The 14,588-nt window shown below is 41.8% G+C and overlaps 1 protein-coding gene across 1 annotated transcript; it reads left to right on the top strand.

The window, feature by feature from the left end:
• Positions 1 to 686: 686 nt before the first annotated feature.
• On the top strand, positions 687 to 11,907 carry MRGBP (MRG domain binding protein). The gene is made up of 5 exons (XM_087720571.1): positions 687 to 972; positions 4,268 to 4,389; positions 6,251 to 6,332; positions 7,937 to 8,011; positions 10,893 to 11,907. The coding sequence occupies exons 1-5, from the start codon at positions 711 to 713 to the stop codon at positions 11,081 to 11,083; spliced, it is 732 nt and encodes a 243-aa protein (XP_087576697.1). The 5' UTR covers positions 687 to 710; the 3' UTR covers positions 11,084 to 11,907.
• The last annotated feature ends 2,681 nt before the right edge of the window (positions 11,908 to 14,588 follow it).

Consider the following 14,588-nt stretch of genomic DNA (forward strand, 5'->3'; position numbering starts at 1 on the left):
CCTTATAATGCTTTGGTAAGGCCACACTTGGAATACTGCATCCAGTTTTGGTCACCACGATGTAAAAAAATATGTGGAGTGCAGAGAAGAGCAACAAAGATGATTAGGGGACTGGAGGTTAAAACATATGAAGAATAGTTGCAGGAACTGGGTAGTTCTTGTCTGATAAAAAGAAGGACTAAGGGAGACATGATAGCAGTGTTCCAATATCTCAGAGGCTACCACAAAAAAGAGGGAGGTAAGCTATTCTCCAAGGCACCTGAGTGTAGAACACGAAGCAATGGGTGGAAACTAATCAAGGAGAGAAGCAACTTAGAACTAAGGAGAAATTTCCTGACAGTGAGGACAATTAACCAGTGGAACAACTTGCCACCAGAAGTTGTAAATGGAAGTTTTAAAGAAGAAATTAGATAACCATTTGTCTGGAGTGGTGTATGGTTTTCTGCCTAAGCAGGGGGTTGGACTAGAGGGTTGGACTAGACCATCTCTAAGGTCCCTTCCAACTCTGTTATTCTATTCTATTCTATTCTATTCTATTCTATTCTATTCTATTCTATAAAAAAAACCTAAAAAGTCCCGTTGCCTGTTGGGGAGAGAAAAAGCACTTTAGAGACAGTTTTAGAGATGCTAAGAGCGGGTCCTCAGCCATTGACGATGCTGGCGCGGTCGCCAGGGGGCGCTGGGCCTCCGTATGGGCCTCGGCGGCGGCCATGGGCGAAGCGGAGAGCTCGGCCGGGGCCGCGGAGGTGAAGCCCCCCTCCTCTGGCCTGGGCCCTGGGCCTGCTCCGGCTGCGATGGAGCCCGGGTCTCAAGCATCGTCGGAGGACGCGGCGGCTGCGGCGGTCGCGATGGCGGCCACGTCCGCGGCTCCTCCGCCGCCGCCGCCCCCTCCGCTGCTGCCCGTGCCGGTGGTGTGGAGCCCCGAAGTGGAGGTGTGCCTCTTCCACGCCATGCTGGGCCACAAGCCCGTCGGTGAGTGCTTTTGAGGGGAGGCGGGGGGGGGGACGGAGAAAGGTATGAAAGTAGGCCGCAGGTGGAGCCTCGGCCTCGCGTAGCGGCGCCAGCCGAGGCGGGGCGCGAGGAGGCGGGAGGGGTTCTTAACGGCAGCGCGGGGTCTGGGCCTTCCTCTTCCGGCCCGGCACTTCCTTCCCAAACGTGCTTACTTTCGCTTGGGTTGCCGTTATCGCGGCCTTTTAGGGCTGGAGGGCAGCAAGATCTGATTTTTCAGGCTGTAGGGGTGTCTGGGCCGAAAAAAAGCATATTTTTTGTTTGTTTGTTTGTTTCCGGGATAAATCCCAGGGAGACCAGCATTCTTTCAAAACCTTAAGTAACTGAGCTGGTTCTGATTATTATTGGTTATTATTATTGGATGGGAGACCACCAGGAGAGTCCAGGTTCAGTGGACTAGAAGGAGAAGGGCAAGCTGCTTCTGTATTCTTGACTCCTCAAAAATTGATCTCCAATCGAAGAAGCTGCGGACTTTGCTTTTGTGTGTGTGTGTGTGTTTGTGTGTGCATGTGTGTGTGTGTGTGTGTGTTCATACATACATATATGTATGTGTATATACATAAATTGAGAGGAAAGTCACTAAAAATGGAAAGTATCAGGAATTTTAAAATCAGACTTGTTCCCTCAAAAATTCAAACATTAGACTGTTTTAGATCTTAAATGGTTATTTTGTTAACACTTATTAATAAGTTGCTGCTTAGAGATGGTTATAAAGGTAAATCTCTTTTGGGCCTATGGAGAGGAGAGGTGAAAAAAATAAACAATCTTTAGCTAATTACAATAATAACAAAGAAATATTAATTGATAATATTCAATGATACAAGCAGGTGCCATCCACTAGTAAGAGTAAAATGGACAGAAGTGTTAAGTTGTGAGTTGTGGGGTAGGGAGGGAGAGATGTTAGATATCTTTTTAACAATGCCAGTAAGGTGGCTGTGTCCTTAAAACTCTATTAAATGAAAATGGTGGAATAGTGATAGTAAAATATATAAATTCTAAAATGTACAATTTAAACTGAATGAAATACATGTGATTGTGGAAGAAAGGCACGGAATATAGCTGTAACCAATGGATACGCTTTCTACAAGATGTAATGAAAGATGATTTTTTTTTTGTATTTTCCTTTAATAAAAACAATACAAATTTTATTTTAAAAAAAATTCACAAACCCCAAAATAGTATTAAGATCTTGCAAGCAGAATCAGATTGCATTTGGCTTGTTTTGTGTGGTTTTACCTTTATTCCATCGTGATTGTATGTTGTTGGGCCTTTACAAGAGAGTAAGTATAAGCGTGACCCGTCAAAACCGCGCCCGATTAAACCGCGTCGCTGACGTCATCAACAGGGCGACAACAGCCAGCGCGGAGAAAGAAGGGCGCTTTAAATAGCGCTTTGAAAGCAAGCCGATTCAACTTAAGGTAAGAGTTAGGTTTAGGGTTAACTTTAGGGTTAGGTTTAGGGTTAGGTTAAGGGTTAGGGTTAGGTTTAGGGTTAGGTTAAGGGTTAGGATTAGGGTTAGGGTTAGGGTTAGGGTTAGGTTTAGGGTTAGGTTAAGGGTTAGGTTTAGGGTTAGGTTTAGGATTAGGTTAAGGTTTAGGTTTAGGGGTTAATTTTAGGTTTAGGGTTTACAGCGTGCTTCTGTCTCCGCGCTGTTGTCGCCCTGTTGATGACGTCAGCGACGTGGTTTAGTCGGGCGCGGTTTAGTCGGGCGCGGTTTTGTGGTGGAACCAGTATAAGTACAAGTATAATCTTTATTGTCATTGCACAAATACAACGAAATTGGTTTTAACCTCACTGGTGCAAAATTATAACAGAAACGAAGAAAGAAAGAAAAAAGGAAAAAAACTAGCGTCTGCATGGAGTGATTGTGGTTGTATTTCAAAGTCTCACAGCCCAAGGATAGAAACTATCTTTAAACCTGTTTGTTCGGCTGGCTATACTTTGATGTCTTCTGCCTGATGGTAGAACTGCAAAGAGACATTGACCAGGGTGTGAATCATCTCTGAGTATCTTCCTTACTCTGCTAAAGCAGCGAGATCTGGCGATGTCATCCAGGGGACTAGAACTTTGACCAAGAAAACCTTGGAATATAAATTATTTGTGCATGATCCCCCCCCCCCCCTCACGTTTTGCTTTCCTTGATTGCAATCTAGAGGATTTGGGTTTTTTTCCTCCTCCATATTAAGCCTGACATAAGTAGTGCAATCTGGTACTTTGTGAATAAGTCCACAAAGGCAAAAATGGCTGGATTTTGTTAACCCTTTTTTTGCCCCACATATCCATTTGTCCTTGGTAGATAAAGCATGCCATTTTTGCAAAAATTTTCCCTGCTTAACTGTACCAAAGCACCTCTTACTCCCTGCGGCCAAATCTATTTAATGTAATCAGTTGTAATCTAATTTGGCAAATTGTATTCTTGATCCACTGTGGAGTTGGTTTAAATTTTTAAACTAGACATCTGGGGGGGGGGGAGAGGTTTGTATTGCAGTATTTATAAAGTAACTTGTGGCCTCAGTAGCCACCTTGCTTGGGCTTGGAAGCTGAACAGGAGCAATTCTGGTTCATTTAGTGACCATTCAAACTTGCGCTTGTGATCGTTGACATGATCGTTTTTCATACTTATGACTTTTGCAGCATTCCCATGGCCACATGATTAAAATCCAGATGCTTGTCAACTGACACGTATCTATGATGTTGCAGGATCCTGGGCTCATGTCACCATCTTTTGCAGCTTTTTGACAAAGTCAAAGGGGAAGTCAGATTCACTTAATAACCATGTTACTAATATAATTGCTGCAGTGATTCACTTAACAACCGTGGCAAGAAAAGTCATAAATTCGGGCTCGCTTAGCAACAGAAATTTTGTCTCACTTAGCAACAGAAAGATTGGTCGTAAGTCAAGGACTATATTCCTGAATTAGAGACTTCCAAGGAATGCCAATAATGCAGACTAGATTGGGTTTTTTAAAATAAAAATTAAACTGCTTCTGTATCATTTCCAAAGAGAAGCATGGATGTGCCCATTAAATCAGTGTTTCTCAACCATGGCAACTTTTAAGATGTGTGTTGAATTCCCAGAATTCCCCATGCTGGGTAGGGAATTCGGGGAGTTGAAGTCCACACCTATTATAAGTTGTCAAGGTTGAGAAACACTGCATAAGCCGTCAGAAGTCGAGCGTGACACGAAGAAGGCTTTCTTTTTGTGTTACCTTTTTTTTCCCTCCCCTTCCACTGTTCTCACTCTTTCTTTCCCCTTCAGGTGTGAATCGCCATTTTCATATGATCTGTATCCGAGATAAATTTAGTCAGAATATTGGGAGGCAAATTTCTTCCAAAGTTATCTGGGATCACTTGAGCACGATGTATGACATGCAGGCACTGGTAAGTGTTGACAGGTGAAAAACAGAGGTCGGTGCCTCTGCTGAATTACAGCTATGAGGGCTGGCCATAGAAAGTGCTTGCTCTGCAACCCAGGTCAAGTGGAGAAATGATGATGGCTTGTTCTTTCAGAGGGGAAACCATAGCTGGGTGGTCCGTTCCATCCCCCAAGCTTCATTTTGCATCAGAGATTCAGTTGCGTGTAGACAAAAATATTCCACACGAGCTATTTTTTCAGTCTTTGGAACTCCTGACTGTGAGGCTGATCATCATCATCATCTTCATTTAACGAGGTGGAGTCTGGGCAACTGAATGGAGCTAAGAGTGTTTTAATGGCCAGATGCCTTTCCTGTCGCCAGTGTAGAGTTTTGTTCAGCATATATATTCTCAGCATGCCCAGAGAGAGAAATATTCGCCTCTACCTAGGATTGAACTCAGAGCCTCCTGATTGTGAGGCGAGAGCTCCCCCTCTAGGCCACCGTACCACTCCTACTGTGAGGCTGATCATAATACCAAAAGAAACCATGTTGGGTCCAGAGCACCCTTTTGGAAATACATACTCAATCAGTAATGATGAACCTTTTGGGCTTCTTGTGTCAGAAATGTGGAAAATGCCAAACTGTACTCTGTTGGCATGATAACCCATCCAAGGAAAGAGAAGCAAATTATTTAAAAAAAAAAAAAAAAACCACAGTCCTATCAGGTGCGGTGCTATGTATTAGGTAAATAAATGTCATATAATTACAAAAATGAAATACAAGTAAAAGAACCTCATTTTCAGGAGCTCCGAAGACTGCACAAGATCATATCCCATTCTTGCCCAGTCTCCAAAAATCACTAGAGAACCGGGTGTACTTTCAAGAATAGGTGGGTGTTGGCAAACACTGGTGTGTCACCCAAAACATGTCACCTTTGAGGTGTGTGCCATAGATTGGCCATCTTTGTGCTAGATGTTAGATATAGGTATAAGAAGAGTTCCGGGGTTGAATTATAGATGGGGAGAGCCAGATTCTAATCCTCCCTCTGGCACGCAAGCAGGCTGGATCCTTTGGGGTTAGTCACTAGATTGGGAAATCAAAAAACATCTGTCCACCCTCATTGGGCAACCAGGGTAGATTATGGCCCCAACGTTCAATAAAGTGACCTTTGTCCTGCAGAGAATTGATTAGGGTTGATACAGTATACAAAGTTTTATATCGTGCACACATTTATCCTTTCATCTTGTCCTTGCTTGTTAAGGAATCCCATATTATGCCTACAAAAAGCTCTGTAGGTATTGTAATATTGTGATCAGATAAAAAGTGTGGAAATTGAGAACTGAAAAGACATCACAAGGTCTAAAATTCATCTGAGAAGGCAACTGTGGGTTAGTTCTAGTTGATATCTTTCTTATGCACATGCCATGTATCTGTAGTAGCACCCACTTGGGGATTAAGTAATATGAGAGAAAGATACACACATTGTAACGATTGCTGCTTTATTGTATATTTTCATTTTTAAAGGAAACCTTACTTGTTGATCTTCGGTATAGGCAACCATGCAGAATAATTCAGTTTTGTCCAGCATGATTCATGGTAGCAGACAGTGCAGTTATACAATAAAAATACACAAAAGAATAAAATAATAGAAATGCTGAATCAAACATCAACACATACAAACTTTAAAAACCTACTGAGAAGTGTTGATCCTATAAGCTAAACGAGTTTAGAGGTCAGAAAAAAGAAAAAAGGAAGGGCTAGAAGCAAAAGAAGAGCTCTTTCAAAACATTATGCCCTAATTGCGAAATCTTACTTTGTGTATGTTTATTTGGAAACATCTAAAGGTTGGCATAATTGGTTTAATTAATATTGTTTTTCTTTCTAAGCATGAGTCGGAGATTCTTCCTTTCCCCAACTCGGAAAAAAACTTCATCCTCCCTGAAGAAATCATTCAGGAAGTAAAAGAAGGTGAGGCATTTGGATGTACAGTACATTTCTTGCAAACAAAATATTACAGTAAAAGTGTCTATAGAATTGCAGCCTAAGCCATTACACTGGAGGAGATATTGATAAGGTCTTCAAAAGGCCAGAATTCGGCATGAAGTAGTCTTACAACTTAAAACCCTAATTTTCAAAGCAAGCTGTGGTGTCTTTTTGAAAGTTGTCCAAAGACAGCACAGGTTTACAAAGACACCGCAAGCTTGTTTTTGGAAACTCTTTTCTGCTATCATCCAAACTGGCGTCCCGATGATAGCACAGGGAAACCTTCCAAGCCAAGATGAAGTGGATAAACTTTGCTATTTTCAGAAAATTTGGAGAACTTTGTAGACCTGAGCTATCTTTGGAGCCTCCCAGATGCGTGGACTTCAGTTGCCAGAATTTTTTAGTAGTGGCCATGCCGGAGTTAAGGAAAGCTATTAAATTATGTCCTGAAAGCAGAGCATCACTCACGTTTTCATGAAGGAAGAAAGCAAATCTCCATCTTGGAGAATGCTTTTCATTTTTGGTGGAAAGGGATGATTAGACTAAATCTGGTGTTCCCTTCAACACTTTTGGATAGAAAAAAAATGTGCTTTGAAAGCTATTGAAATTTGGGAAAAGGCAACAACTTCAAGAGAACAGAGAAATTTGCCAAAACTATAAAATTGGATTTAAGTCATAATGCCATCCGTTTTAGAAGTAGAATAGGAAAGGCCTCTCTTTTGCGCCAAACAAAAAAGAAGTTTGAGGACACTATCAGTTGAATGTAAACTGAAAATGTGTGTGTGTGTGTGTGTGTGTGTGTTGTATTTGTGCTGATAAATAAATAAATAAATCAGCACAAATACAACAAATGTAACAAAGGCAACAGTAAAAATATTGGGTTTCTGTCGTGATGGACTCTTGTGACGAGCCAATAGAGAGATAATGGAAGCAGTTAGCTTCCTCCCATAATTGGGGCATACCAGGGGTTGTGACACTAAATGTATGTATGTATGTATGTATGTATGTATGTATGTATGTATGTATGTATATAGAAATTGCTCATTTCCTGCTTCTTTGTTTTGGAGGCTACGGGTTTGGTTTGGTTTTTTCCTCCAGCCCATACTTAATAATAATAATAATAATAATAACAACAACAACAAGTAATAGTAGTAGTACATGGTATAAGTACCATGTCCAAGAATTTTATAAGATCCATCCACAAATTGCAGCTTCCTGAACTACAGAACTACAAAAACAGCAGAACTACAAAAAACTGCACTATTCGGAACATCGTATATTTTAAGAAGGTACTTGGTTGATACTTAGGACGCTGGCAGCAAACTATCAACCATTAGCACTAGTCAATAGTATTTGTGATGCATTTTTGAATTTTCAGTTGACTGAGTTTCATGTTTAATGAATAAAAGAAATAATCATCATCATCATCATCTAAATGATTTGGAGGGCTCTTGGTGGCAGGAGGAGCTGGCATTGAAAAGTCCTGTTGCCCCAAAACATACTTGGGCGGCCTTATGAAGATCAACTGAAGGAAGAAAGACATTAAAATACCCTACTGTCCACTGATCTGTTTCTCATACTGCACATAGGTAAAGTGATGATTGAAGACGATATGAAGGAAGAAATAAAGGAAGAGATGGAAGCGCACTCAGCTGCCGAAGAAGGTACTTTGATATAGGAAAAGTCTTCAGTTAAGACAGGGGTTGGCCATTATTAGTCCTCACATGTGAGGTTATGAAAGGAATGTTTTAGAAGGTAGACCGTTTTAGAAGAGTTGAAAGAGATCGTGCATTGTTAACGGCCTATTGTGATGCTTTTCAACCTTTGCAACATAACAAGAGATTGGACAGCCACTTGTCTGAAATGGTATGGGGCCATGATGGCCAATCTATGGCACACAGAGGCCTCTCTGCCGGCATGCAAGCTGTCGCCCCAGCTGAGCTCCACCGTGCATGCAGGCGCCGCCTCCCACTGGCCAACTAATTTTCAGGTCTCTGCAGAGCGTGCTGTTTAATTAAAACACTATACAAGCCATTGAGAATATAACTATATACATCCAGCAGGAAGTGCCTCACAGGAGCAGATAGAGATAAATCCTAGAGAGGCAGGAAATGCATCCCTGAACAATGGAGATGAATGCTAGAGGAATAAAGCTGCATACAAGGCGGACTAACATTTGTAACAGCGTAGACATGCATCAGGGGCGGGGGGAGCGCGGTGTATCCCGTGTCCCCCGGCCCCATTTTTGGTCCCAGGAGGTTTCAGGGAGACCTGCTAAGCTCAAAACGGGGCGCGGGGATGTCGCACGCACATGCGCAGGGGGCCAGGGCACACAGAGGGTGTTGCGTGCGCATTGTATTATGGATGTGGGCACGGGCGCTTTCGGCACACGAGGGCAAAAGGGTTAGCCATCACTGGTTTAGGGTCTCCTGCTTGAGCAGGGGGTTGGAGTAGAAGACCTCCAAGGTCCCTTCCAACTCTTATTCTGTTAAACTTAAGCTATGTGGACTTCAACTCCCAGAATTCCTCAAAACTCTTATCTCTGTTCATGAGATCTTGTTATAGACTTGAAGTTCCAATGGTCAGGCTTCCTCTGTGGTCATGTGGCCAAACGTCAGATGCTCAGCCATAGGGCTGCGTTTATGGCCATTTGCAGTATCCTGCAGTCATACGACCACATTTTAGGGCAGCTTTGCTGAAAACCAGCTTTTCCCCATTTTCAGCAAAACCACATCCCATAGCAAACCATTGGTTTGCTTAACAACTGCCACAGAAGTGTTGAAACTGGATCAATCTCATCATCAAACCATTCTACGACTCATTGCAAGTGACGACCGCAATGGGCCAGCTCCATCACACTTGTATCTCCAGCTCTACCTCTAGTTAACTAATTAGATACAAAACTGACTATTTGGGTCCATGAGGAATTGGATAAAATCAGATGGATGGAAACTAATCCAGGAGAGACGCAACCTGGAATTAAGGAGAAACTTCCTGGCAGTAAGAACAATTAACCAGTAGAACAGTTTGCCTTCAGAAATTGTAGGGGCTTAATCACTGGAGGTTTTTAAGAAGAGATTGGATGACCATTTATCTGAAATGGTATAATAGGATGTCCTGCTTGAACAGGGGGCTGGATGAGAAAACCCCCAAGGTCCCTTCCAGCTCTACACTTATTGATCGGTTGAAATTGTGGATAGAATGACCTACTTTTAACCTACATATAGATTTTTATTAATGTATATGTCTTATAAAAATTATGATCATGTGGCTCAGGGACACGGTGGCTCAGTGGCTAAGACGCTGAGCTTTTCAATCAGACGGTCGGCGGTTCGAATCCCTAGCGCCGCATAACAGAGTGAGCTCCCGTTACTTGTCCCAGCTTCTGCCAACTGAGCAGTTCAAAAGCACGTAAAAATACAAGTAGAAAATTAGGAACCACCTTTGGTGGGAAAGGAACAGCATTCCGTGCACCTTCAGCGTTTAGTCATGCTGGCCACATGACCATGGAGAGGTCTTTGGACAGTGCTGGCTCTTTGGCTTTGAAACGGAGATGATCACCGCCCCCTAGAGTCAGGAAAGACTAGCACGCAGGGGAACCTTTACCTAGATTGTATTAATGTATTTTTTTTCATTTTTTATTTTATTTTTTAAACATAAAAAACAACGTAAAAAATTATCATCCTTTACATGCTGCATGTCGTTTGGTTCCAAGTGTTTTTGCATCCATATTCTCAATTACACATACAATCACAGATTTTCCATCTAATATAACTAGATACCTCACTTTCATTGTACAACATATATTCACTTACGGTTAATATTTCTTTCTTTTCAACGAACCTAATTCCCTTACATTCTTGATTGTCTGTTTAATAACAATATACCTTTATATAATCACTTATCCCATTCTGAATATTTTTACAGTATAAAAGAGTTTACCAACTGTTTATATTTATATATCACTATTTTCATTTATGTATAATCCCACCAATCGTCTATCGAGTATGCTTATGTTCATTATTGTCCTTGTACATCATACATTCATACAAATATGTTATTCCTTCATTTTTCAACAAGATATTCTAAATCAGTGTTTCTCAACCTTGGCAACTTGAAGATGTCCGGACTTCAACTCCCAGAATTCCCCAGCCAGCATTCGCTGGCTGGGGAATTCTGGGAGTTGAAGTCCGGATATCTTCAAGTTGCCAAGGTTGAGAAACACTGTTCTAAATACTCACTTCATATATATACCAATTTTTGATTACTTTCTTATTAAAATTATTTATCAACAACAAGATATCTTTATAATATACACTTAGGGTTATACATTATATCCCCAATCCTCTATCAAATGTACACAGATTAATTATTATCCTTATCCTTCATTTTAAAACAAATTAATGTATATTAATGTATTAATGTATATTTCTCATAAAAAGTACAATCACATATGGAAAAAAAAATGCATATAAATTCATTGCAGCCACGCTCTTTTTGGGAACAGAGATGTTGCCTAAATTTTGTCTCACCGTTTTGTTTCAGTATATGCTTCCCTGGGGAACCTGACAAAGGCCACCGAAAAACCCAGCAGCAAAGAGAAGGAAAGGAGTTCCTCGGAGTCTGGATCCAAAGAAGGAGGAGATAAGAGAAAGCGGAACAGAGTCACAGAAAAGGTCTTAAATGCAAACAGCAACCCCTCCAGTCCCAGCGCGGCCAAAAGGCGCAGGACATAAAAAGAAGGCATAACAACTCTGGAGCATATCCTGAAGTCTGGACCAGGAAAAAGTGTAGTGTCCCAGCTAGCCCATCAGTGTCGAACGGGGAGACAAAGTGAGATAAACTGGTCATCACCCCTCTAAAAGGAAGCAAGCGGTAGCTTTTGTCCTCCAAATTTTAGGAAGAGAGGGAGGCTTTACAGCAAATGCCAAACAAGTCCGACATTTCTTTTTTGCCGTCAAATGCAAACTACGTACTTTAAGTCTCACAACTGGATCCGTGGGGACCAAGGAGCATCGTTTTTTTTTTTTATTTAAATTTTTAGAGACTTCTGTGTTTTGAACTGGAGTGGCTCACCTTGGCGACTGCGGCACAATTTTTGATAAGCGGAATCGGAACTTGCCAAAAGCAGCTGAGTTTTATACATCCTGGGATCAGTCAGGCATGTTGCCTGATAGCAGGAGAGCCGAGTTCCCTGTATATTTGTATATATGTATGCAGTTTTTTATTATTATTATTCATTATTTAATTTTCTGATCGTTTTTTTAAAGAAAAAGTATTTTTTTGCAGAAATTCTTAAATAGAGGTTCGGGTAACTTTGCTATTTAAGCTATTTTGGAAGTCAGTTTAGGTTTTTACTTGAGAACGCGCTGAGTTTATACGCACAGGTGTTAAAAAGACGAATTCTCGTAGCGTTTCTGTATGATCCGATAGTGAAATTTCCTTCTCTGAATTGGGGACGGGGGAGGGGGGAGGCGAAAACACCTTTTGTACGAAAAAGAGGAATAGCTACAGTAACATTCGACATTCTGTTTGAATAAATTTCTGCTCTCCGATAAAATGAGTTCTAGTCCATTTCGTATTTCATTCCAACCCCTTTCATTTTGCAAGCCTTCATGAAGTCAGGTTTGTTTCACCGAGTTCTAAGAATAGCTCAGTTTATGGTCAGCTTTAATTCTTGCAAGCAGCCAGTGATTTTTCTCCACCCTCTAGGCCAGGGGTGTCAAACTCGATTCCATTGAGGGCCACATCAGGGTTGTGTTTGACCCTGGGGGGCCAGGGTGGGCATGGCCAGGGTTGACATGGCCAGCTCCATGACCCGTCAAAACCGCGGTCCACTAAAGCACGCCCGATCAAAGCGCGTACCTGACGTCACCAGCAGCGCGACAAATAAAATTAAAAATAAAATTAAAGAAAGCCGATTCACGTAAAGGTAAGGGTTAGGGTTAGGTTAAGGGTTAGCGTTAGGTTTAGTGTTAGGTTAAGGGTTAGGTTTGGGGGGGTTAGGTATAGATTTACGCGTTAATTTTAAGTTTACCGCTCACAGCGTGCTGTTTCGTCGCGCTGTGATGACGTCACGTACGTACTTTCGTCAAGCGCGCTTTAGTCTACCGCGGTTTTGTAGTGGAACCAGCCAGCTCAACACTCTTGTCGGGATCTCCTGTGGTGTCTGAAACCCTCTCCCAGTGAAAATGGGCTCCCAAGCTCCACTTTCGCCTGTGATGGCCACCTACAACCCTCTTCCAGTGAAAACAGAGTTCGGGAAAGCTGCATGAGCTCCCTTTTTACTGGCAGAGGCACCGCGAGCCAGATCTAACTACCCTGCGGGCCGGATCTGGCCCCGGGCCTTGAGTTTGACACCCCTGCTCTAGACTTCTGTTGATTTCTCACCAATGCAACAGTTTTAGTTCTCGGCCAATGACTGTAATTGAGCCTGAAATACAGACATGTGACTGTGAACAGGAGCTGAGGTGGCGCATTGGTTAGGGTGCAGTACTGCAGGCCACTTCAGCTGACTGCTATCTGCAGTTCGGCGGTTCAAATCTCACCGGCTCAAGGTTGACTCAGCCTTCCATCCTTCCGAGGTGGGTGAAATGAGGACCCAGACCGTTGGGGGCAATGTGCTGACTCTGTAAACCGCTTAGAGAGGGTTGAAAGCCCTATGAAGCGGTATATAAGTCTAACTGCTAACTGCTATTGGAACTTTGGAATTAGGTCATAAGTCTCTTTTTCCAGAGAGGTTGTAATTTCAAACATCCACAAAGCAGCCAGTCATAAGTGGAGGACTACCTGTGTTCTTAACTGACCGTATTATTTGTTTTAACCTCTCCAGAGTGGTGGGTGGCCTTTAGAAAGGGACTAAATAAGTAATCCCTAAAATCTTGTGGCTTTTGAAATCTTGAGGAACTGCTTTCATTGCATCCACAGGGACAAAACACCTAATTGGTCAGGTGGTATGTACACACACACACACACACACACACACACACACACACACACACACATATGTATATCATGGCATCAGAAATTTTTTAAAAAAACATGCCTTAACATTTCAACATCCAACATCAGGAAACAAATGCAAAGTTTGCATTGCGGTAAGATGGCAGGTGTCTGTCAGGCACAAGAAATCAGAAGCCAGGATAGAGCGCAAAAACATTACGAGTTTATTCCATGCTACTTATATAAGAATCTGATCTACCAACAGTCAAGGCTAATTGGTGCCAGGTAAGAGTTAATGGATTTTTTTTGGGGGGGGGTGCGGGGGGAAGACTTCTGTTTCTTACCACAGCATAGTGAATTCCAAACTGATGATGCATTTGACTCTACCTTCGTAATCAACCTGGTCATCTACAATCTCATTTCTTGCTTATCATCCTTAGCTGGACAGTTACTAAACATTTTTTATTAGCTGTGTAAATTCAATGCACCTGACTTGGTTAATAAGTGAATTGGTTTTTCTGAATTGGTGCAATACACTGAAGCACAAAATAACTAAGGAAACCAAGATTACCCAAAATGTTACAACACAAACACCTACTGATAACTAAGGTAAGGTTAACATAATTAACCTCTGGGTTAATAACAATGCAATTATTAAGTGTATTTAATTACAAGTGATTTTTTTTACTATTACCTAATTTATTTGTGGCCCACCTTGCAATTTCAAAGCAACCCATATTATCGTAGTGCAATCAGTGTAATTAATTAAGTGTAAGGAAATTAATTTACTACATGTTCCGAAGCTGAAAATTTTCTTGATTCTGGCTCTTGAGTTGTGCTGAAACGGTATAGCTTCATTATTCCAGGAAAAAAAACAACTCAAGTCCATCTTTTATCAGGATCAACTAAAAACAGCAAATTTGTACAAGTAATGCAACTTTTCATTTAGCGACCGAACTTACAGTGGCACTAAAAAAAAGTGACTTTAATGACTGTTTTTCACACTTGAGTGGTGCGGTGGCCTAGAGGTGGAACTTTAGCCTCACAATTGGGAGGCTGTGAGTTCGATCCTAGGTAGAGGCAGATATTTCTCTCTCTCGGCACGATGAGAATATATCTGCTGAATATAACTCCGCACTGGCAATAGAAAGGGGGTCCGGCCAGTAAACACTCAGCTCCATTCAGTTGTCCAGACTCCATCCTGCAAGGGATTATGGGGTGGTTAAAAGGAGATGATGATAGGGACTGTTTTTCACATGAGTACTGCAGCATCTCCATGGTCACGGGATCAAAACTCAA

This window comes from Thamnophis sirtalis, unplaced genomic scaffold (genome assembly GCF_051295495.1).
Source record: "Thamnophis sirtalis isolate CommonGarterSnake01/CBP01778 unplaced genomic scaffold, rThaSir2_p1.2 scaffold_7, whole genome shotgun sequence".
Classification (NCBI taxonomy): Eukaryota; Metazoa; Chordata; class Lepidosauria; order Squamata; family Natricidae; genus Thamnophis; species Thamnophis sirtalis.